This window comes from Manacus vitellinus, unplaced genomic scaffold, assembly GCF_001715985.3.
Source record: "Manacus vitellinus isolate BGI_N305 unplaced genomic scaffold, ASM171598v3 scaffold_1_pilon, whole genome shotgun sequence".
Lineage (NCBI taxonomy): Eukaryota > Metazoa > Chordata > Aves > Passeriformes > Pipridae > Manacus > Manacus vitellinus.
In genome coordinates this window covers 46,632,532-46,656,965 of record NW_021939396.1, presented here as the reverse complement: position 1 = coordinate 46,656,965, position 24,434 = coordinate 46,632,532, and the positions used below count along the sequence as shown (strand labels likewise).

Genomic DNA, 24,434 nt, shown 5'->3' with positions numbered 1-24,434 from the left:
CAATTTTAATATTCCACTTTGAATACAGCTGAGCCACATGAAATTCTGTTGTGTAAGGCTCTCCTTCAAAGTAGAGATTTATTTTCTTTGGTTACAGCTCATGAAGTCTTGAGGCTACAACCATCTGTGTTAATCTATGCACAGTCTGTTCTTATTCATCATCAATAATAAGCCCAAGAAGCACCCATGCTGAAGACAGTATGAACAGACAGTTGTAATAAAGAAATAAAAGCTGCCTTGCTGAAATTTTTAGCTTCTGTATCTATCCTACATCCCAATTTTTTGACCGTAACTGGAGACATTAAATGAGAGAAAACAATTAACTTCATAATGTTTGAAAGAAAGTTCAACTATGTTTTCTGAGTGGCCATTACTGGAGTGATTTGCAGATCTCAGTCTTTGGCAGTGGGACAGCCAGCAACAGAATGGCAAAGAGAAGAACTTGGATGCTGTTGGCTTCTGCCTGCTAAATTTTATTGTGTCTCTTGCACTACAGCTATTGAGATGTTCTCTACTAACTGCTGAAGTTTGCTGCACAAGTAGACCAGGCCATTCAACTGCTTGCAGGTGAGATCCAGGGCAATGCCTGCAGAGTCACGCACAACATTACCTCCCGCTTGATCTCCACTGACACCAAAATAGGGTTGTCACTTCTGTCATTCAGCTTAAATGAAGAAACTCACTGTACGGGCTGATCACGCTGAGCATCCCCGGCAACATGCTGATAATCTTTTTCCTGGCACTGGACTGCCCACAGGGTTGCAGACTTATGGGGATGAAGGGTCTCAATTAAAATGTTTTTTGTCTGCTCAAACCTGAAGGAACTTAATTTGCTAACTTGTGAACTTGTGGTGTTAACTGGTACAGGGACGCCTTCCCTGAAAAGGCAAAGAACAGACTGATTTCTAGGCATCAGTAAGGGAGAAGTGACTCCTTGAGAGAAGTTTTCCATGCTTTGTTTGAAGCCAAAGCTTAACCCTTGGTGTCCCAGAAGGTATGTGACAGCGAAACAACAAAAATCCCTTCTGGTTCCTTGAGGGGACAATGAGCCAGACAGGCTTGGTCTCCACATCTTTCAAAGAAAAGTCTGAGAAATATTTGCCTTAAGGTGTTTCCCACCCCAGTCAATGAATGCTTCCTGCTTTTGTGGTGTGACTGCTAATTACAGCAGTACAGTTCTCAACAGTGGGCATCTGCCAATCTCCAAAACATTTCTGCTTAACAATAACTTTACGCTTGAACCACTGTCCTCTTAGCAGAAACTCCAACCCTCTTGTTAGTCTATCTGGTGTTAGTGATACTCCTTCTGTGCTTATGCATGGCAAACAGCATTCCCGGCTTTCCACCTTCCCTTTCCATCTTTGTTGCCTAATGACCAGTTTCTCAATCCAAATAACCATTTTCTTCAAACAACATCAGCCCTTCTCCTTATCAGTTTCGAAGGGGTTGTGCTGGTTGTTTTATCCAGCCAGCTTGCTTCAGGCAGGTGTTGTTCTTACACGGTATCACAAGGCACTGGTTGCCTGCAACTCCAGCATAAACAAACTTGTTGGTGCACCAGCTTTCGCCACTGGCTGTGGTACAGAAATCAGAAGTTTAAGTGTAAACAGGGATCAAACTCCTACAGGAAAATGGGCCTTGCATTTGATTCCCAAGTTGTACTGGTCCTCAAGAACTTGAACTAACGTGAATCTTAGAGCAACCACTTCCTAAACAGACTCATCTGTAAACATGCAAGTTTGCCTTCCTCTCAAAATGATGTTTGTGAGGAGTCATGAAAGGTACAGGACTGCTGATGGCAAACAGCAAGCAGAAAAAGCTTCAGCAGTTGCAGGGTCTCCTACAGTCATGCCTGTGAATGCAGCTATGGGATTTCACCCATTGCCTGGCAGGAGCACTGAGAGAGGCTCACACCCATTTTAAGAGATTCTTCTACATACAGGCTTCTCTATAGGGGCAATGAGTTCACAGCTGAACAAGTTCTGGGCTATATCTTTTTAAATCTGAATGACAGAATATATAAGACAAAATACACTAAGTATGGTCTCAGTGTGGTTTTCAAAGAGATTTTTTATACCACCAAATCAAGAACTTAACATGTCAACTGTCGACTCCCACCCATTCTGGAAGCCAAGACATTTATTAAAAAGAAGAGCACTGTGTGACTGCTTCTCATCCCAGACAGTAAGGAGGAAGCACACTCCTCTCCTCAGTGATCAAGTAGAGAGCAGAACTTTTTCATCAGCATTATTCAAAAAGCCAGTCTATTTTCTATAAGAAATTAAGGCTTACACAATGTCACTTTCAAAACATAATTTAAAAAAGGGTTAAGCTTCTCAAACCAGGCAATTAATATGGAAATAGTTACATGGGCTCCTCTAATTCCTTTTTGGAACGAAACAGGCATGTATTTATTATATATCCTAATTTAAAAAAAAACAAAACACAAATGCAACAAACCAAAACCAAAACCAACCAAATCCCTCCCCGAAACCAACAACCCCTCCCCAAACCTATGAATAAGAAACACATTTTTCAGAAGCAAATCTCTTCCCATTTTATCTCCTTCTACAAAAGTATTTCAGCCTCAATTTTTTTCAGTCCTGCCCCCAGTCTCCTTCCTCTCACCCATGCCTTCTTTTCAAACAAAATGAATCTGTCCCTGTGTCTACCCTCTGGAACAGGATTAAAGTTTCACACTGAGCCTGTCGCCTGGTTCACAGTAGCAGATGATCTGTTTGAAAGCTGTTCATTCAGCTTCTGCCCTGGGCAAGACAAATTTGCTATGGAGTTTTCTTCAACCCACTACCTCCTACAGTTTACAGGTAAAATAAAGCTGGATGAAACCTGTCCTCAGCACTCAGTGCAGCTCCCAGGAACTACCTTTTCTTCAATACTTGCTAAAAGCATCCTCTTCAATGCATGTCCTATGTTGACATCACATTTCCTGAATTCTTCAGATCTTCTTTTTTGAGGGTGGGAAACAAGAACATAACCATATATTCACTCATCCACCAACTCAGACATAGGTGTTAAAAAGGGTAATAGAAAATCAGAATTCCATCCCTTACCAAATGTTTTAATAGGTCCAGTGCTTTTTTTAAAGATAATTTTAAAGGCTTTTCCCACTGCTTTTTGCTAAGATCACTTGCTCTGCAGATTTTCAGCTTCTGTATTAAACTGGTCCTGAAAGACTGGCGTAGACTCTCTGCCAACCCAACGCATAACCACCACACACTAACAACAGAATCGTTTCAGTGGTATCAGGTTCATTTAATTCATTTAATAACATGTTCTGCTGGAAGCTATGTTACAGCCATCAGATCCAGAATATTGTTTCAAAATGGAATCTCTGTCGCCTGCATTTTAGTAATCCACTTGTATTCCATATCCAGCAGTTTTACTGTCTCAATCTTTGTTCAGTGGCAGCTGGTTTTAAGTAGAGGCTCTTTATTATAAAGGCCAGCCACATGCATGAGTCATGACACTGCAGCAAAGAATATAAGCCTTGTCCCAAATCAATTACTTTGTAATAAAAAAAAAAGACATTTGGAAAATAAAAGTGTAAGCAAGATAAGATCAAAAAGGTATTACCTTATTCAGGACCATCTCTGTCAGTGTTTTGATCAAAACCAGTAGATGTGAAAAGGGCATGACAGGACAGCCTCCAGGCATCTACTGCTTCTCAGAAATACCAGCACACTCCAATTTCTCTCTCTAGTCTCATGTGTTGACAACCCAAGAACTGGGGAGTTTTCAGACAGTAAGTTCCTTAAGTGATGGATACTGATAAAATCGGAGGTTTTTCTGTAAGTTGAACTGCAGACCCACCACTTTGCATTCAGGTAGTAATTGGTGTCATTGCAACACTGCAATGTAAAGGAACTCCTCCTTCCTCAGAGCTGTATGTTTGTCACTTTGTATTTTTTGATTCACTGGAAAAAAAGGTCTGTTAGATATAAATGATCCACTCTTGCATATTTCTTTTCTAAATTTTAAGCTTGAAATTCTGAGGTTTCCTGCTCTGAAGATCACTTTAACAACACTGAAGTGTTGTTTTTTACCATGCAGCATCCCTTCTTCAGAGGAAGGGCTGAATTAAAGATCAGGCCACTGCTTCCTCAGGAAATTGCTCTGCCCTGTCCCCTTCACTCTCCAGCCTCTGCAAGTAGCCAGTATGTGTCTGCCCTCCCCACATTTCCCCTCTGCTGCAATTGCCTGCCTGGGGCTATGTGCTGCCAGGACAGGGAGCCCAAATAGTGCCTCTCCAAGTCTCTTCTCCCTTGGGTGTCATTGGTGGGAACGCACCCCTTCCCAAGGGCAGTGGTGAGGAGCCAGGGTCTTCCTGTAGGTGTCCTCCCACAGCCCACCTTTAGGTTTGTATGGCAGGCACTGCCAGCTGAGATGTCCTCTTGGGGCTTTTCAATTGCTGCAGCTCTCCATGTCCCAGTTGACATCCCCACCCCAGCACACGTGTGTTGACAAAGGCACCACTTGTTCCAGCAGCCAGAAGACCCCCTTAGGGCTATCTCCCCACCACCTTTTCCCCTACAACAGGCTGACCCCAACAGCTCACTATCAATGCTGAACCAGCCCTTGGCTCACAGGTCCTCTCTCAGAGGTGGATGCCCCACTGGACCACAGCCCTGCTGCCCCCTCTGCCACAGTCTGAGCAAGGAGGGCAACCCATGCCTTTAGCACCTTGAGACAACTCCAAATATGCAAAGATGGATTTCCAAGGCCATCAAGCTCTATTTCCACCCTACTCTGAGTCTTCAGCAAGACTGATGAGCCTCATGCTGGTCCATAGGAGTCACCCTCACCTGAAGCAGGCCAGGTCAGTTCAGAGGGTACTTCTTCTTCCCAGTCATGTTTGAGAAAGGAGCCCAACTGCACTGTTAACTCTGGTTCTTTGATTTGCTTACACAGCAATGAATTTAAACCTGCACTATTTTACTTACCTCAAGCAGAGTCTTAGAAATGCAAGCAAATTGCACTAAGGCACAAAAAGAGGCAAGCAGAAGTAAACAGTTCAGTGTTGTTTAACATTCATGAAGTTAAATAAAAAGGCAGTGGACTTACTATGCAGGGGGATACTAATGCAGTAGCTGCAGAGACTGAATTCCCCCAAAGCCTTTACAATGTAATGCCTGTTACAGGCAAACAAGCTTCCCACAGCCACCCCAAGTATGCCCTCTGTGATTAAAATGCTACAAGCCTGGCTGTTGGTTTGGCCACTGCCTTTCCGCTGAGACCACCAGCAAGAAAGCAAATGGGTGTTCTGGGTTTTGGTACATTGCTATGAACAGCACAGGCAAAACAGAGGAAGAAAAAAAAAAAGACCAGACTGCAGCCTATCCTTGAAAGTTACGCAAGAAGAGAGGTACATGATGAGCTTTTCCCACAGCAAAGTTTCCAGCTACGATTGCAAAACCTCAGCAATCGCTCAGAGACTCTTTCATGAGGTCTCCTAGGGTCACTATTCACTTCAAAAATCAGCAGAAAGGTGGCACAGCAAGGATTCTACTGTATTGCTACAACTGGTTGGCAGAGTTGTCTGGGGAAAGCCAGAATGTTGCAGCCATCACTCCCAGAACTGTCTGAATTTATGGACTGGTATGCCATTAGGATCCATTTTGTTAGATTGAAGAAGATATCCTCTGGTAACTGTAGCCTTGTAAAGGCCATGTGTCTTGTCTAGACTAGTCACTTTGTTTCTATCTACAGACAGATAAACACTTTCAGAGGATCTTTCAGTCATATTAACACAGCACTCTATTCCAGAAGAATTATCTCTTTTAGGGCACCCCTCTCTTTCCATTGAGTTTGTCAACGTAGATTAAGGGACTACACTTTACATATCTAATGTCACGTGAGACAAGTCCCTCTCCTCACTGAAGATTTGTTATCGAGTTCCTTTTACCATGTAGACCTTTTCCTCAATCTTATCACCTTGTCATTTAATATTACTTTCATACAGATTGCTTTTGTAGGCTCTAATATATCAAGACTAGTTTCTAACAGACATTTAGCAACCTGAAATGAAATTATTTTAAGAACTCTTGAGATGAATTGCTTTACAGTCTTTATGACATTCATTCAAGGTTCATAATCTTTGTTGCATCTTGCAATAATTTAAGAGACAAACCACTGCTGGGAACAGTATGTGTCCCTCCAACCCCACCAGCCAACAAAAATTTGCAGAGTTCAAGAGAAATCTCAGAGAATGGAAGAGGAAAAAAAACTCACAAAGAGCAATCACTACAGATATTGAGATTTATTGCTGATTTTCCCTTTCTGCAAAGCTGTCAAACTGCTGCAGTTCCAGAAGGGGATTATCTCCAGAAGCCCCTTGGCCTCCGTCCCTGTGCCAGTTCAGACGACGTGACCAGAGACCTGCGTGTGGCAGCTTGCTGCTTACAGAACAGTTGGAGACAAAATCCATCCTTCCGGATCCTGAATTTATGGCAGGATCTGGGCTCTGACATTGCTTGGTATGACCTGCTGTCAGCTTCCAATAAAAAAAAACTGGGGGCATCCAGTGTGGAATGTTGCTTTTCCTGAGTTTAGTTCCCTGTGCAAGAAGCTGCTACTGAGAGGTTCTCACACAGAGCCACCAGCATGAGACAGTGCATTTTTTTCCTTTACCACATCAATCTGATATAGTTTGTCTTGTGCTTTGAGGCAAAGGCTCCTTATCATCTTGCCAACTATGCAGCTTCCTTACCAGCACTATTAATAGCATAGCTTTTCTTTCTTAATGAAAAAACAATAGATCTCTTTCCTCATGTTTGGTTGCACTTCTTCATTCCTGCTGCCGCAATTTTTTTCATCATAGTGTCTCTAGGTTGCAAGTCAGCTCTTTTCCAGCTGGCGAAATCTGGTTCCTCTTTATGTGCCTGTCCTTTCAGTGTAAACAAGCAATGCTTCTCCAACTCCACTGATTACAAGGCTGTAAACAAAGTACACCACAAATTTAGCATCAGGCAAGTCCCTCTACTTGATACAACAAAGGTATTGTTTTACCTAAACACATTTCAACCTAGAGACAGTAACCCAGGTGATTTTTTTCACTTGTCTTGCTAAGAAAATGCTGAAACCCAAAATGTCTTATTTAACTGACCAGATCAGAAACAACCTTTCCTATATTTTAGTGCTGATGGTATTCAGTGAAAATGCATAGACAGAAATCTAAATAGAGAAGGTTGCCCCTAGTTACAAGAATAGCTCCACACTAGCAAGAATAGGAAAGGAAGGCAAGGGATTTGAACCTCATTAGCTTAATGATTCCCTCTTTCTGTTTGTGTTCTGTCCTGAAAACTTGCCACTTGATAATGTCAGGGGAGATGTAAAGCCTAGGTTTTGGGGACTAAGGAAATCTGGGAAAAATACTTTTGCTCTGGTGTGATCCCGTTGGCACAGTGAGGCCAGCAGAAATGCTCGTGTTTGCCTCTCTCTGTGCAGAACACGGTGAAAGAACCTGCACCATCCAAAATGGCACACATGCCCAAGTGCTTCCTGTGCTGCTCACAGCGTAGTGGAGGCAATAACACCTCCCTCCAAGACTCAGGCTAGAAGCAGGATGAATGGTTTTACAAAAACCTTCACTGAAATATGCTATCAACCCATTCAATCCATTCAATAGTTAATCCCCAAATATCCTCTCTCTGCTATCTATCATAGATGACAAGAATATGGTAGGATGCCGACTCTTCTCCCCTTTTATAACAGTGCAAAGCTAAGTGTACTGACCTTTCATCTTGGCCTCATGGCTTAATTAGCTTATGAAACAGAAAAGCTCCTTAATGAACTTTATAAACAAAACAAACTCCTGTTAAGTTCATTTGTAAGAGGGCTTTTTTTTTTTCCTTGGGAAGATAAAAAAAAAGGCATGTAAGGCTGAAGGCTCTTTGGTCTAATAGTATTACATTCACTTAAATCGTAGCTTTAGTGAGTTGTTTTAAAAACCACATAATTGCCCTTGTTCTGAGAGGGAAAAAATATTGTATAACAACAGCACAGTATCTTACAATTACACAGTAAACAGCCCTGGAAAGTAGGTGCTACAGACAGTCTGTAGACAGTCCACTGGGGAGACAGACTACCTTTGGTGTGGAATTACCAACAAGGAGCAAAGGGCTGAGAGGGCTGCGAGTTTTTCGAAAAGATCTAAACCACTTGAGTCTGGTTGCCTGCGATCACTAACAACCTTCGAGTGCTTTTCTTTGGAGAGGATTAACCCCACTGTCTTGCCTGGATTTCATCTCCAGTTATAAACATACAGTCTGCATTAATTTCTTTGGAAACTAAGGTTGGATAATGTATTCTTTATCCTAAAGAAAAAAAACCCAAACCAAAACACTTCATGTAGAAGACCTAAAATCAACAGAGACTTAGAAATTTTTTTTCCCATTTCTACAGAGTAATTTTCCAAATTTTTAAAAGACACTTTAAAAAACAAACCTAACTTTGACATACCATCCCAAAAATTAGACTGGCAATTCTGTACAAAAGATAGTAAACTGCACAGCCCCATTCTGTAAAAAGATGCCTGCATCTAAACTGTTCTTTAATATCATACATCCTACATAAGAGAAGAAGAAACCAGATTACTAGGCCACTAGAAACCATTGTTATATCTTCAAGATAAAGCAGAGCAAAAACCACGGCTAAATGCCAACCCTTGATTTACCTTCAATTTACCATCTGGCAAATCCTTCAGCTTCTGCTTATAGTGGGGTGACAGCTAACTGCATTTGCCTGTCATTCAAAAATTAACGTATGATATTGTCCATGACAACCCTGAACCAACACTAAAAATCCTCAGTGATTAATGATCTCATGAGTGTTTTGCAGCTGCTATGATCTAAAAAACTATTCCCAAAGTTTTGCTGATAAGCCAAGACACTGCCAATGCACAAGCAATATGAGAATTCAAATGAAAAAAATAAATAAAAGAAATGGTTTTTTTTTTTAATTATGACAATCAAAGTGTAACAGTGGTCCAAGGGCTAAAGCAAAGTTTCTCTTAAACATACAGAAGTGTCCATCATTTATATACCTTGAAGTGCATACAGGGCATGTGTACAACTACATGGGTCCACGTGCTCACATTAACAAAGGTACACATTATTTTTTAGTACATGTCTCAGTGAATACATATATTTAATTCGAGCCTACCTCTAGCACGCACATGATAGACCTGCACAAACACATGTAAAACATGGTGAAGAGCAGCAAGTTAATGGCCTAGACTGGGAGTGTTGTAGGTGCATTGATACTAGTTTAGTCTCTTACACACAGGTCACGTGTATTCCTAGCACTAAAAAAAAATACACAACTTATTTCAGCACTCGAGATTACATGTGCCTAAAATACACATAGGAGTGCATATTCACACACAGGTAAACGGGGCTGGTTTGCACTGAGATTCTTCTTTCTGTAACAATTTTATCACACCTGAAAAAAGAATATTCCGCTAATTCCGCTCAGCGCAGAGCTTAGTCTTTAGGATGGCAATCAAACTGTAAGGTACAAAAAGGAAGACTAAAGCTTTTCAAAAGAAAGCAGATTTTTATTTCCATTAACAAAGCCATCCTCAGAGATACATGCCTAATCCCAAACTGAGATGTTATTTGCATGGCAGAAGCATTTAGGAGCATCAGCTGTGGTCTGTGATTCCCTTTTGCTGGGTGCTATACAAACACAGATCAAAAACACTGCCTTTGACCAAAGCAGTTTGCACCACAATCCTTTATATTAATACCTAAAAAAATTCAGGTTAGGTGATTCATAATGTGTGGTCACACATTTCAAAATCCAGATACAGCTTTGGAAAAAGTTCATCATCATTACTTTCTACTGTTTTCATTTTATGCATTCACAGTACACAGTGTGTTAGGGAAACTTGAAGGCACCCTTTTGGTTAAAACGATGTCAGCAAACCTCGGCTCCAGTGTTTTATTTCCAATTCTGCCACTAAATTGTAGCATGACTTTGATGGGTCATTTATTTGCCTATTGCATCTATTTGCCTAGCGGTAAAACATGCTGAGTGAATTGTGGCAAGGCTTAACATCCAAAATGTCCACGTTCTCCCACAGAGACAGAACAAACACTCTTCTTATTACTGTACTGCATCCATCACTGCACACCTGGTTCTCCTTACATGCAAAATAATACTGGCAGCAATAGAACTTGACATTTAAAAGTATTTCCACACAAAGCACTGTATGGAAATTCATTTTTACTGTTAAGAAAAAAGCTCGTGTAGGCACTTACCAAGAAATTGTTAGTACATTGGCAGTCATGGCAAAGAAGAATGGTGATAAGCTAGCAGTGATAACCTGTTAAATTGAAAAAAAAAAACAAAACAACAAAACCACTTTGTGAACTTGTACTATCACAAATGAAAACTAAAATACTTTTGCTGAAATTTAATTTCTGTATATGCAGTCATATTTTTTCCTTTTATTTTTTCTTTTGTTTTCTTAAGTAGTAGATGCAGTACCTAAAATAGACAGTCAATGTACAGGAGAAACCAAATGGGTCTGTGATAAACAGCGAGGCATCGCTGAAGACAGTTTACCCTCCTGCCCAGCCTTCTTCCCAATGTAGGTACAGAGACCACATACAGGCACCTCCTTTCCCCCTCAGCCAGTTGGAGACAGGCCAGAAAGAGCAGAAAAGGACCCAGCAGACAGGGACACAAGAGCTGCACAGCTAGTTTAGGGCAGGAACCTGATTGTGGGGTATTGCTGAGAAAACGTGGGCAAAACGTGCTGCAAAACATCAGGCTGGGAAACCAGTGGAGAAAACAGTATGACAGTCATGCATCACAGTTCAATTCTGACTCCTACAGAACCCAGGACACAGCAGAGGGAGGGCAGGGAACCAGAGCAGGGTTCTATCACACATCCCACCTGGCCTGGCATAGAACCCTGCTGGCTTTTACTTGCCAACAACAGACTGGGGAGAGCAGTCAGATCCCATGTTTGGAAAGCCTTGCATTTTTGAGGAGAATGAAAGCTTAAAATGTGTTTATGGGTGTATTAAAAAAATTAAAAAAAATTATCAGGGTATAGGGAAAGGAAAAACCCACAACTTCGGTAGGTTTATATCACAAATCTCTCATTACCACAAGGTGTCCTGGGCAGAGAAGCTGAAGAGAAATGATTTTATACTTTCCTAGTACTGATCCCAGAAACAACTAGATCTTGACATACAGATCCCCGCCTCAGCAGCTACAGAGCTACCACATCTGCAGCCTGTGCGCAGTTTTGGACATTTTGTTGCCAGATGGATAATGTAAAATGGAAAGAGTTCAAAGAACAGTGACAGAGTCATTAGATGAGGGGATTGATTTTCAGTCAACAGTTAGGATAAGCAATGCCTGTGGGAAAGGAAGACTTGGTAGTGGTTTACAAATACTTGGAAAACACAAGCACTGAGGAATGAAAGGAACTATTTAGGATAATACAAAATTGCCCAAGGAAAAAGATGAAATTAAGAAACAAAACATTTAAACAATTATCAGCTAAGATTTCCTAATCGTTGTTTGCCTAGTTGACTCCCAGGGGACACAGAAGAAACTTCATTCCATAATCTATTACTTATTAAAACACTACTATGTGTGCATTAGGGAAGCAAATACCATTTCATAGTGGATTCTGTGCACCAGAGCTTGGGCTAACAGTGTATCAGTCAATACCTACTACATTTGTTACGGCCACATTTTAAAAGTTGGGTTCTGAATCTGCCCGGAATATAATCAGTGCAGGATCACAAGCAGCAGCGGCAGATGAAGAAGAGGTGGTTGTATGTCACTTCTCCAGCCCCACTCTAAGAGTTAGCTGGAGAGGGGACAATAACCTAAAGCTAGCAGTAAGACCATGCAATAGTACTATGCACCACACAGGAGCAACGGCGCCAATGGGGACTACACAATGAATACCTCCTCTGGCCTATCTGGGGATGTTTCCTACTTTAGGAAGAGTCAGGCATACAGATGGCTTTTCTCCTTCCTAGACATTACCATAAATCACACCCTGATTGTTCTCCATTTGCCTATAGACCAGGCACCTGACAGAGGAAATGAAGCAGGAGATGGACTTGATCCAGGTAGGATACCACAAGACTGCAGACCCAGTCCATTCCTGCACAAATGCAAAATTGCTGGTATCAATACAATCACAGACATACCTCCTGATACTAATTTCATCTGACTTAAGTATTTTCACACTGTCAACTGCAGTAGTGTATAACACGGGCAATGATGTAAAGCTTAAAGCCAATGGAAAAAGTGAGCCCCTATTCCAAGGGAAAATCAGAGATGTGTATCAGCTCTACTCCTACACTCTTTTATGTATACATACAAGCAAACATACAACTAAATATATGTACCAAAAAGAGACTGACAAAGAACAAGTCATAAACATAGAATTATTCTTCAAAACTCAAGCAGATCATATTGCAACTGTGCACATGCATAGTCATTTGCAGCCAAAGAGAGTTGACACCTACTCAAAACAGTGGAATTTAACCATTCAGGAGCTGAATCTTTCGTGCACTTTACCTAAATACATCTCCAAGGCTCGATATCCATCAGTTCAAATGCGGCGCTCTAAAATACATTCACATCTTGTTATAGCAGGCTGGATTCTCTCCTTACACACACTGCAGCAGATGCATTGACCTACAAGGAACTATTTCTCATTTACATCAGTGTGAATGCTTGTAGAATTAACTGTACTGAGTTTATTTTAGGTTAACGTTAATTCATTACATAAAAATATACAATCCTAATTACCGAGCACGTCAACAGAAATGAACAAAGTATGGCAGCTGTGGTATCTACAGAGCATTCTTTTCTTTAAGCTCTTCTCCCAAAAGAAACTGAAGAGCTGTACATGAGAAGTGGCACAACTTAAAAGTTGTGTCACCCACTCCCTTGTAGTGCCTTGTTTATTAGAAACTTGAGAATCGAGGCCAACAGCAGAGAAATAGGCATTTAAGAACCCTCCCAACACAGGCCTTATCAGAAACAATACACCATTCTACTGCGATCATCCCAAACCTCTGCAAAAATGAAGGCTGTAGCCTCTTGGGCTACTATAGCTGAACACGGTTGTATTTTTTAAAAATTATGTAAGAGTGTCTCAGTGCCAAAGACAGACAAAATGTGGGTTGGAAGTAAGCGTGTGTAAGGAAAAAAAAAAACAAACCACAAAACAAACCAAAAGGAAAACACATTGCTCAAATGTCCACCTTTGATTGTTTACCTTGAAAGAGGAATATATTTAAAAATGAAAAACAAGTCTTCAGAGAAGCTAACTATATAATTTGTTCCAGGGGAAAAATCTAAAATCTAGGGACATAGTACAGAAGGTAATTTTCCTTTAAGTACATTTCAGCATCTTCTGAAGTGTTTTAAGTGCACATTTCGTTTGAAAAAAAACCCACCTACATTGATGTTCTGAATGGCCTTTAAAAAAACCCCCAAATCACAACAAGCTAAGTGCAGTAATCTCTCTTTCTTCACTTTAAAGGTCACAGTTGTCCTCCTAGGCATTTAGATGCCTTAGGAAAAGGAATGAGCTTGCAAGACAAAAGAAAGCAAGTTAAAGGGCAAACTAAAGTTAATGATTTCCAAATATATTTTGATGCTGAATCTTTAAAATTAAGAGATGGAAAGGAAAATTTTATTCAGCTGTAATACACCCATTTTGAACAAAGGTCCTGAAGATTTTGACATACAGTCACTATTCTATCAAATTATACAGATTGGATGGTTGAACATCGACTATTTTAGAAACAGGAGCAGCTCCATAGACTCTGTTTATTTATTTGCTTAAAGGAACTGTGAGCAGGCAGTATTGCAAAAACTACTTTAAAAACATCCATATCCTGAAAGTTTCTCCCAAAATTCTGACACAGTTTTCCACGATTAGGAAAAAAATCCAAGTGGAGCATCACTTAACAAAACATTTCCATGTGAGCTGAATTTTATCCTAAGAAATCATTTCAAACCCTTCCTTGCACCAAAAAAAAAAAAAGGTTAAAAAGGTTAAAATATTATTTCCTAAAATAAAACTAAGTTTAGTGTGTCATTCCATTGTATTTTGGAAACAAGACCCATTTAAAGGAACACTTTATTAACACCTATTTTTCTTGATTTCAACTATTTCTGTAGTTTCAATCACTGTGTTATTTACAAGTAATTTTAAAAATTATTAAAAATCTTGGCATTTCAAACTGTGTTTGTCATCTCAATCAAACCAGTTCGAGTTCTTTACACGGTGTATCAGCATATCCTTGTGATGGATACTTACCTAGGAAGAGGTCTGTGCATAAGAGGAGAGTGGGCTGATCTCCTCCACACAAAAGACTGGGACTGAATAGTCAGGTAATAATACAGGGACTAAACAAGAACCAGGAGAAAAAAACAAAGGGCAACTCAGCCAGTTAAGAGGTATCAAACTTCTTCATTGGAGGACATTCCAAAATTCAGGTCCCCCACAGAAAAGGGTGAAAACTTCAGGGATCAACATCATTCTGGGAACCAAAGACAGGCCTGGATGCCATAAAACATCCCATACACTGTTTACATTGTCATTTACATTTAACAAGCTGTTCTCAAGAACAACACAGTGCCCAACTTCAGGATCCAAAGAGAAGAAGGGAGATAATTCCAGAGCTCCAGCTTGCCACTTATCAGGTTGAATTACTGGCTACTAGAAAAACAACAGCAACATTGAAGATCTGGGTAACAGACTAAGATCCATAAAGCACAAATATCCTAATGTGTGGAAGAACTTGTTGCAGAGTAGGGACAAATCCAGCATTCAAAATCACCTTTGCACAGGAAAAAAGTAGGTATAGGAAAGAATATGCTCTCATGCATCTGGTTTTTGTAAATCTGCTTTAGTGACTCAGGAGTGGAGGGATGCACTATTACTACTGTCTTTAAAGAGTTCCCAAGAAACTTGGATGGACAGACCCCTGCACAGCTCATGGCATGAATGATCTCCTTTCTCCTAATCAATCATGATCAGACAAGAAAAAGGATTCAGAAGTGACAGTAAAATTTGTTTCATAAATGTTGTTTAAAAAAATTGAGGGAAAATGGAATTTATGTTAGAATTAGAAATTAATTTAGTTTTATAGATTACAAAATAAAAAAATATAGGCTGCTTGGAGAATTTCTTGCTGAAGGATCTTAAGAAAAGGCAAGATCACTATTGAGCCAACATCCCTATTAGATCTTTTTCTTGCACACATAACATCAGAAAACTCTGGTAAGTCTGATGGCATTCTAAGGGTTCCTGGTCCTTGGCAAAGCAGGAACTTGCATCCAGGGAGATACAGGAATGTGGAACTCTGTATTCTTCTCTGTCTTGCCTTCCCCATTGACCAGCTGTGGTTATACCACAGCTACCAGTGTGTCAAATCTTGATCAGTTAAAACCAGCCAGCACTGGGCTAGATAAATGTGTCATTCTTGACGAAATTATCATTGATTCCTTTCATCCCTGACTTTACAATTACTTTAGAAAAAGATTTTCAACTGCAGAAGCTGGCTGTAGCTTCTGAATATCTAGCATTTCTGAGCTGTTCAAGAACATATTGTTTATACAGCCAAGAACACAGATGAGGACATTTTCAAATTTTAGATTCTGATTTAATCTTCCTATTTGAAATGGAAAAATATGGGGGGGATTTAGTCCTGACATGACCATGATTTGTTAATATTACAACCATACTTGTACACACCACATAAAAAGTATGTTGCCTCTGATACTTTTAAACTGTTAAAAAGTTAAATGTCATAGTTCTCGCTGTAAGTGAACACAGAATACTTTACAAAAGTTTTCCTTAATTTGTGCACACAGAGCCAATCCTTGTAACCTCACTTCCCCAAACTGCCAAAACCTCTGTCCTTACAAAAACGCCTATTTTTTTCCAAAGACAGTGTTTTGAAACAGCTCATCAAGTTCACTCACTGTTCAAAATAAATCATTCTATTTACCATCAGATCGTCTTCTCAAAACATCAGGAAAAAGCTTCTGATGTACATAACCTTTGTTTTCATTCTACTGTTGGAATTAAAGCAATATCAAGCTTTTTATAGACATAATATTCGTTTTGTCCCTCTTCTGCGTGGTTTAACCAGCTGCTAAGATAATCAACAAAAATCACCAGGGAAATGGATCACTGTTAGTGACACTGAAAACAGCTACACCAAGATAATCCAGTACTACCAAAAAGGTAAAAATTACAGCAGGTAAACATCAGTAAAAACACATAATCTTTTGTTTCTTGAAGGAGAGCCACTGAAATAATTTCCCAGATTTCAGAGTTACATCTCTTTTGTACATATGTGCACACAAAATGTTATGTCAGATATGGAAGTATAGCAAAAACAAACCAAAAATCTTCAGAATAGAAAAAAAGGAATAGCTAATATTTTAATGCCATCTTCTGTATTCATTAATTCACATGAATTTTCTAAGCTATTAATATCATTCTTCTGTTTGCACACATTTTTCATCTCAGCTTGTCTACAAGCCATCTTTATCTAGCTCTCCTTGGCTTTGCTATATCCAAATTTAAGGCAACCAAACATCGCCAGATGGGTAAATTCTCTGCACTCTAGCAGGAATACTTTCATTCACAGACATTCAGTAGCTACAGAAACAGATGAACAGATGAAGGCATTGAAATGGGACAGCCAAATACATGGAAAAACACTGAGGGACTGAGATCTCCCTTGTCCAAACCCTGACTGAAGTGGTCCAGCATGTACTGACAAATCTTTTTGAAATAAACCAGATTTGAGATGAGATCTTCATAGAGCAGGTGGTGATTGTGAGGTTTCAAACTGCAGAAAGTCAGCAGTGAACAAGGAGAGGCACCAGTAAGACCACCGATAAGCTCACTGATTGTGGAAGGTTGGTACCATCACTGGAAACCTGCCATTAGTTGGCAGCAAAAATCCCCCCTAAAGATGACAGACATGGTACACATCCTCCCTCATAAGAAAGACAGGATGGGACTAGAACTAATGTCAAGTACAGCAGGATTGCTTGTAAATAGCATAGGGGAAAAAAATACAAACAAACCGTGTAGAAAAAAAGTAATGTTTTTCCCCATGATCATCAATCAAAATAAAGCACCATTAACAGCTACAGATGCTGTGAACAGATCTCCTCCATCCTGAGCAGAACTAAGTATCTGAATGAATGCTGCATGCAGAACCAGACCAAAATCAAAGTAGCATTAGCTGTTCAATTTCTGGTCAGCTTTGGGGATGACCTACCCAGAAATAAAAACCTCCCTGGAAGCTTTCAAGTATATTGCCTATTGCAATGACAAGGCTTTCTGTGCAATCATTTCTAGAAGCTCAAAGGCTTTTTGCAAACAATCTCTGGTTAAAAAAGAGATACAGCATATGCAGGCAAAATTCCTCTGACCAACTCTCATGTAAAGCCTCCTCCCTCTAGCTATTGATTTAGTTGTATTAATCAATACAATGAAACGAACTGTGAGAGTTTTCAACTGTGCTCTGGGGTCTGCTGTTACCAGTTGAAAAGCAAGACAATATATGCTGCTTAACCTACAGGCTTCAGGTGATAACACAGCCCCTGAAGGAGCACTATTAATTAATGCACTGACAAGGATGGATCTTAAGCAGATATATGCCTTTTTCCAAGGAAAGGTAATGAAGTTTTAGCCGTGAACAACCAAAATAATGGCTCTTCCCAAAGGAAACAGCAATGCCATGATTCTACCTGAAAAGCTGAGCAGCCCAAACAAGGGAAAGAAACAATCCTAAGTAAAATACATTAAAGGAGGGGGGAAAGCAAACCAGGCTTCCTTCTCAATTCTCCCTATTAGTTTAAAGCTAACTTGAGCATGTCTGCTGCGTACCCTCACAGCCTGACCAAAGTGCAGACATGCCCTAAGGGTTTTCATTCTCTGACAGACTTAACTGGAGACCCTCAGTCTATGAAATCAGGGGACACTGCAATGAGTTTGTGCATTACAGCACACTTAGGTGCACATCGCTCATAGGCGGACTCTGCTCAACTCTCCTGAAGGAAGAAAACCCTTTAACCCTTCTGACACACAGGCTGTTCCCTAAAGGATAATCTGGTGCTGCTGGCACCATGGCAACAGTGGCACCATGACAACAGTGACAGAGTCAGTAACTTCATGATCCACAGAGCTTTGATCCAGCCACACAGAAGTTTTTCCAGCTGCTGTAAATTTCTTTTAGAATCTTTATTTCTTATTTGCCTAAATGCCTGCACTCATCTCCATCTTCCCTAAAGTCTCTTTTTTCTCAAATGAGAAAACTCATTTTCTCAAATGAGTTTTTGGTCACTCTCTTCTGCCCTTTCCTTATATTTTATTCCTCTTTTTTTATGCCTCATGATAATAACAAAACTTAATTCTTGGGTAAATGAATCTGTCTGGTTTTCATAAAAATTAACTTCTGACAAAGCTTAAAATCCCCCACATATTTTAAAGTGGTTTTTTTTTCTCACTTTACCAATACCTAAACCAATAATCTCTGTATTGAAAAGGAGTATTTCTATATATCAGCTTTTCAACTGCTATAATAAAAGTAGATTTCTTAATTATCCCTAGTATGCATTTAGAGGGCAGATAATCCTCTGCATTTCTATGGCTAGATACCCATATGTAGACGCAGTATTCAAAGAATTTCGTATCCATCCTCTACTTTCTATCTCATTTATGAAGATTTGGTTTTGGTGCTGTTTTCTGTAAGTTCTTTTCATTTCCAGGATTTGATGACCAACACAACCATGATGCTGATTCTGCAAGTCCAAGATTCTGCATGTCCAAGATTGGAGCAACAGGTGGTTGTATCAGCTTCCTTAAAGTCATCCAGCATTCTGTCTTACCAGATTAGTACATGAACTGTGTATGACTAACGTCCAATACTTTCAGATTAATATTCTATAGTAACTAGTTTTTAGCCCCAAGCATCCTGTGAATACCAAAAGAACTGCTGAACTACTGTGTAACTTCATAATTTTTTAATTCCTCATAAGATGAAAATGGCCAAGCTATTGTTCTTGTACTGTATGCATCTCATTAGCAGTTTGGCTGCAGGAGAAAATGAGCCATTAGGGAAGCTGTGGTTAGTAGGTCATTCTGGAACCCAGCTGTGTGCCCAGCCCCATTCCACAATTCAGAAAGGGCTCAGAAAAACTCATGTCTCTTGCCTCTGAATCACTTCTAGAGAATCCTCTGCCTTCACCTCTTTAAGATATGTGGCACCTGGTCTTACAGCTCTCAGCCATACAAAGATTTCATGTATAGCTCACAGACAGCTCTTCTAATTTGTAGCAATACTTTCATTTTCTTGGCTCTGCACTGTCTCTTTATTTAAACCTTACATGAGCCACCACAGAGAAAGATATGGCAATTATTTTGTGTTGCAGAAACAACTTACCATGTTAAAGTAAAGTAAGTAAAGAAGGATATGTGTGTTACTGAGTGTAATTAATAGGATCTGTGTAAGAACATTCTCCTCTTAGGAGAAGCAGGATATCATGATCATATTTACAATGATCAGACAGGAACAAGGCAAGGCAAGACAAGACTCCTCCTTTTCAGAAAGGCCTACATCTATCAATGTATAAACATGTATCCATCATTCGTATATAAACATATACTACATATATACCATTGAAATATATAAATGTACATCACAGATGAGAGAAGACTGAACTATTACAAGCACATTACAATTCATTTTGCTTTCCTCAAAAAAAGTGAGACTTTTAAAGAAAATCAAAACTCTTTGCTCCTTGTAAAATACCACATTGGGTTGAAAATTATGGTAGCTATTTCTTTTTGAATATCAAGTAGCCACTACACCCCATCTTCGGTCAAACATAAAGATCAGACTTTCTGTCAAAGCCAAAGTGAATACAAGAAACATTTGCCCTCTGCTCCTGGAGATAATGGCCAAAACATACATTTCCCCTTCCTGTAACTAGAGATAGCTGGAGAAGTGCCACCAATCTTCAGCCTATAGAGTGGTTGTAGTACAGGACTCAATTTTAACAGTACCTCTGCTCATATGGAAATATTTCTCTTAAATGTCACAGTCTGTAAATCCAGATACTATTATTACTCTCAGTTACAGTTCTGTATTAAGGGGACAAAGGGAAAACCCTGTGCAATTCTTGTACGTTCTCCCTGAAGCACGCTTTGCTGATATGGAAACACTATCAATCATGATTCAAACAGGTGTGTGTACATGCACCAGACTAAGAGCATCTGTTTAGGTCAGTTCTGCAAATGAGAGGCACAATCCATGCTGAAGCTTTGTCAAGCAAGGACAACAATAGTCATTTAACGAGGGACATGAGAAGGCTTCTTTAGGCCAAATAAATTTGATGTTCTTTGATATCACCAAGAACCTTTTTTCCTATTCTTGCTATTACCGGATTGACTGTTAATGTATGTATATATGACCAAAAGCTGAAATATACTTGTATTTCCAGGTTACACCAAACTTAAGACCCAGTACCTCCTGTTTCGTGTAAATGCTTCCTGCATTATAATGCTTAACTGTACTTTTCCTGTAGCTTTTCAGCCTATCAAGGAGTCTCTTTCCCTTATATGCTGCCTCAATACTGCAAAGGCCTTAAACTGCTCCTGACATTAGGTCTCTCCCTTGAAACTTCTGAGCTCAGAAGCTGACAGGGCAATGTGATTCATCATCTTGTTATGTTATGAATTATTAAATATTTGTCTAATGGAGTAAGCACTGCAGTAGCAACAACAACAGCTATGAAGTGTCCTATCTACCAGGATTGCAGACACCAACTGGATGGGACTGAGGGTTTGTTTAGTCAAGTATTGGTTGATGGCAGAGAATTCAGGAGAATTTATGATCTTCCCTAATGCATCAGTCAATGTGCACAGCAGAGGAAAGGATGTTATTTGCATCTTGATCTTAGTTGATGCAAAACTTCCATCCCATGGCATGCAGTTCATTAATCTTTCCACTGCTGTCTTAGAAACATTTCCATATAATGTCTGCTTCTGCTGAAATTACTAGCAACTCAGTCACTGGAACCTTTCGAACCTGTAAAAAATATACATCTCTCTACCTTTACTGTCTCAGTATTATCTTCTGTTTGATGCCTTAAATTCTACTGGTCAGTAATATCATACACTGTGTTAAACAATTACTTTTTCTATCTGATTTGGAAAGCACTGATTTTCAGTTTTGGGGAGCAGTCAGCTGTACTAACCCTCTGCTGCTGTAAAATACCACAATAAAATACACTTCATCTTATGCTAAGCTCAGAAAGAGCTAGCCTTTTGACAAGTTACTCTTCACCTAATGAGATCATGAAATAGAAATTACCATAAAGAGACAGAGACTGATAACCCAGATAAGAAACCATGTTTTTCATTGTCACACGTAAGCAGTTGTGGCGGGTTGACCTTGGCTGGACACCAGGTGCCCACCCAGCCACTCTATCACTCCCCTTCCCAGTGGGACAGGGGAAACAGTAAGGTGGAAAAAAAAACCAACTTGTGGGTTGGGACAAGGCAGTTTATTTAAAGCAAAAAGTAAAGCGAAGCTTGCACATGCAGAAGCGAAAGATAGCAGGGTTTATCCTTTACTTCCCAGGAGAAGTGATGGTCAGCCACTCCCAAGAAGCAGGGCTTCGGTGCATGTGATGGTTCCTCAGCAGGCAGCCATTGGAGACAACAAATGCCCACCCTCCTGCTCTGTGCCTTAGCTTTTATATCAGAGCTGATGTCATATGGTACAGAATATCCCTTTGGTCAGTTTGGGTCAGCTGGCCTACTTGGGTCCCCTCCCAGGATCTTGCCCTCGACTGAGGAAGGAATGTTACAGTGCTGATGCTGTGCCTGCCCTGCTCAGCAGTAGCCAAAACACTGGTGTGTTACAAACTCCCCTCTAGATACCAATGCAAAGCACAGCACTGTGAGGGTTACTGTGGGGAAATGAACTTCAGCTCAGCCGGACCCAACACAGCAGTGAATGTAACAGGCAAACTGACAATTTGCTATGTATATCTGGCACAAAAGGAGCTGGCTTCTTGGGAAGGACCAAGCTCAGCATCTGCCTATGTCTATCTTCTTCCCAAGTGCTAGATGCCAATGGGTGGGCCCACAGCCAGATCAGCCAGGAACTGTTACTGTAACTGCCTTGCAGTATCAGGACCTCTGACCAACAGCAGGAGAGGATGCAGTTCTAAACTCCTCAAAGGTGGACCATGACCTCCACAGTAGTGGCTCAGTGGTGGCTCAGGTGGCATTCAGGAGAAAAGAAAAAGCTGGTTCCAGCAGACAGTGTTTTTTATAATAGACTGCTCAGTGGCTGTGATGACTCTTCAGCATTTAGCTACTTTATGTGCACCATTTCATAATTCTTACTAAAGTCCAAATTAATCAGGCTGATTCTTTCAACCACTGTCAGTTCGATCTCTCTCAAAGTGCAAGAGAACATAGTTCAAGGAACCACGACTTTTGAAAGTCAACTTCAACAATCAGGTGACTAAGGCAAAAAAATGGGGCCAAAGGCATTTGTTGCAGGCTACATCAGTGTGTTCCCATGCATCACAAAACCTGAACGTCTTTTTACGAGTCAGCTGGACACTCAGCCCAAAGCCATGTGCTTAGGTATTGTTCTATATCAGACAATAATTTCACAGAACAGACCTGAAGACTGAGAGCAATAAATATCCCCTGAGCAACCTGGGAAGCCAACAGTGAACTTTTCTTATCCACACAGACATCAAGTAGGTGAACACCCACCCAGTTGTGCACTCTGAAGTCATTACACAACTGACTCAAATGACCCAGATGGGGACTAGCTCAGGACTAATCACATCTGGAGTACTTTGCTGTAAAGGGGTGCTGGGTAGGATGCTGCACACATTCTCAGAGATTGCTCTTTCCATGCCAGACTGCCCAAAGGTCTCAGGCTGAACACTGCAGATTGAGGCCACTGTCAGTTCAAGACCTGTGTGGTTTTTGTGTGCATCTTCAAACCGTTTCTTGTCCCCAGTATCACTGCTATAAGAGAACATGCTGCTTTACTTATGCATGGAAAGCCCAAATATTGTTTAAAGGGTTCAAGGAGATTGTGAGATGTGAGAACCAATGAGGTTGCCTGGCTTAAGGGGACTGTTTTAGTTAAAAGCAATAAAAATGCAATTTTCCATTGTTAAAATCAATAGAAACACCTGAAGTGCTTACGTTCCTTGTCAGCATTATCAGATGTAAAACATTTTTCTGCCATGACTTAACTCAGGACTCTGTGGAGGATATCAGTAGTATCAAAATAGCATAGGAAACTTTGGGATGCGTAATCAAGTTTTTTTAAAAAAATCTGTTAGCAAAAATAGCAAGTTTCCATCAACCTCTCTCCCCCATGACACTTACAGTTTTGGTATTTCTGTGCATGTATAAAGTCCATTTCCTATTGTATTTCCCATCTCACGACTCCTTTGGGAAAGCCTACTTCATAAACAAACAATTCCCAGACCAGATAACTAAATCTTCCTACTAACCCCTTTCCATATAACCCAACAATAACAGAGACGCAGTCTCTGCATTGACATTCTTTGGTGTGTTTATGCTGTTTTAGTAATGATGTAATGGAAAGTAAGTGACATGCTATTATTATTATTATTATTATGCTAAGGACTGCAAGGAAGAATTGGTATTCTTTAAGGTTTTATTTTTCCATTCAAAAACAAAAGTCTATCCAGGGCTTTCTAACCATTCACTATTACGAAAGGTCAAAATATTCCATCAGAAACATTAAAAAATATGATACGTGAAAAAAGTTTTTTCAAAACATTTACACAGCTGATCAATTTTGAGTAATGCATTTTATGAGCAATGTCACAAGGTTATACACTTAGCCTTGTGGGCCTCAGCAGTTCCTGCATGTCCCACGCATGGGAAGACAGCGACAGAAGTGACTACAGCTGACCACAGTCTTGGCCTCCCATTCCCTCATAAAGGGTGGGGAAGCCTCTGCAAGGCAGACCCATTCCCTTTTGGCTCCTTAGAACAACCATCAATAGTAACACACATGGAAAAAGCTGGACTCTGCCCTCTTCCTGTCCATGCCAGCCATGTATAGGTCAAGAACAACTCACATCTCCTGAGATTGTCTGAAGCCTATGTAATTTCCCTGAGCACCACATATTTGAGGAACAGGATATATGCCATTTAGTCTGAGTTCCCCAGAGCCCTATGGTTGTTTGCTGACTTTTGTTGAAAGTCAAAATCTAATCCTTAAACAGGTGTACATAGTTAGACTGAGAAATTAATGCACTTGAGATCTGGCAGGGATCGGGTCCAAGGTGGGGAAGAAGGGAAAGACAGGGAGCCCCATTTC

The 24,434-nt window shown here is 40.3% G+C and overlaps 1 protein-coding gene across 1 annotated transcript in view; it reads right to left on the bottom strand.

Annotated features, from left to right (window-relative positions):
• Positions 1-6,262: 6,262 nt before the first annotated feature.
• TMEM241 (transmembrane protein 241) overlaps positions 6,263-24,434 on the bottom strand; it is a 55,305-nt gene continuing 37,133 nt past the window's right edge. The window contains 2 exon segments of the mRNA XM_029959454.1: positions 6,263-6,952; positions 10,281-10,345. Coding sequence (XP_029815314.1) covers positions 6,892-6,952; positions 10,281-10,345 — 126 coding nt within the window. The 3' untranslated portion in view covers positions 6,263-6,891.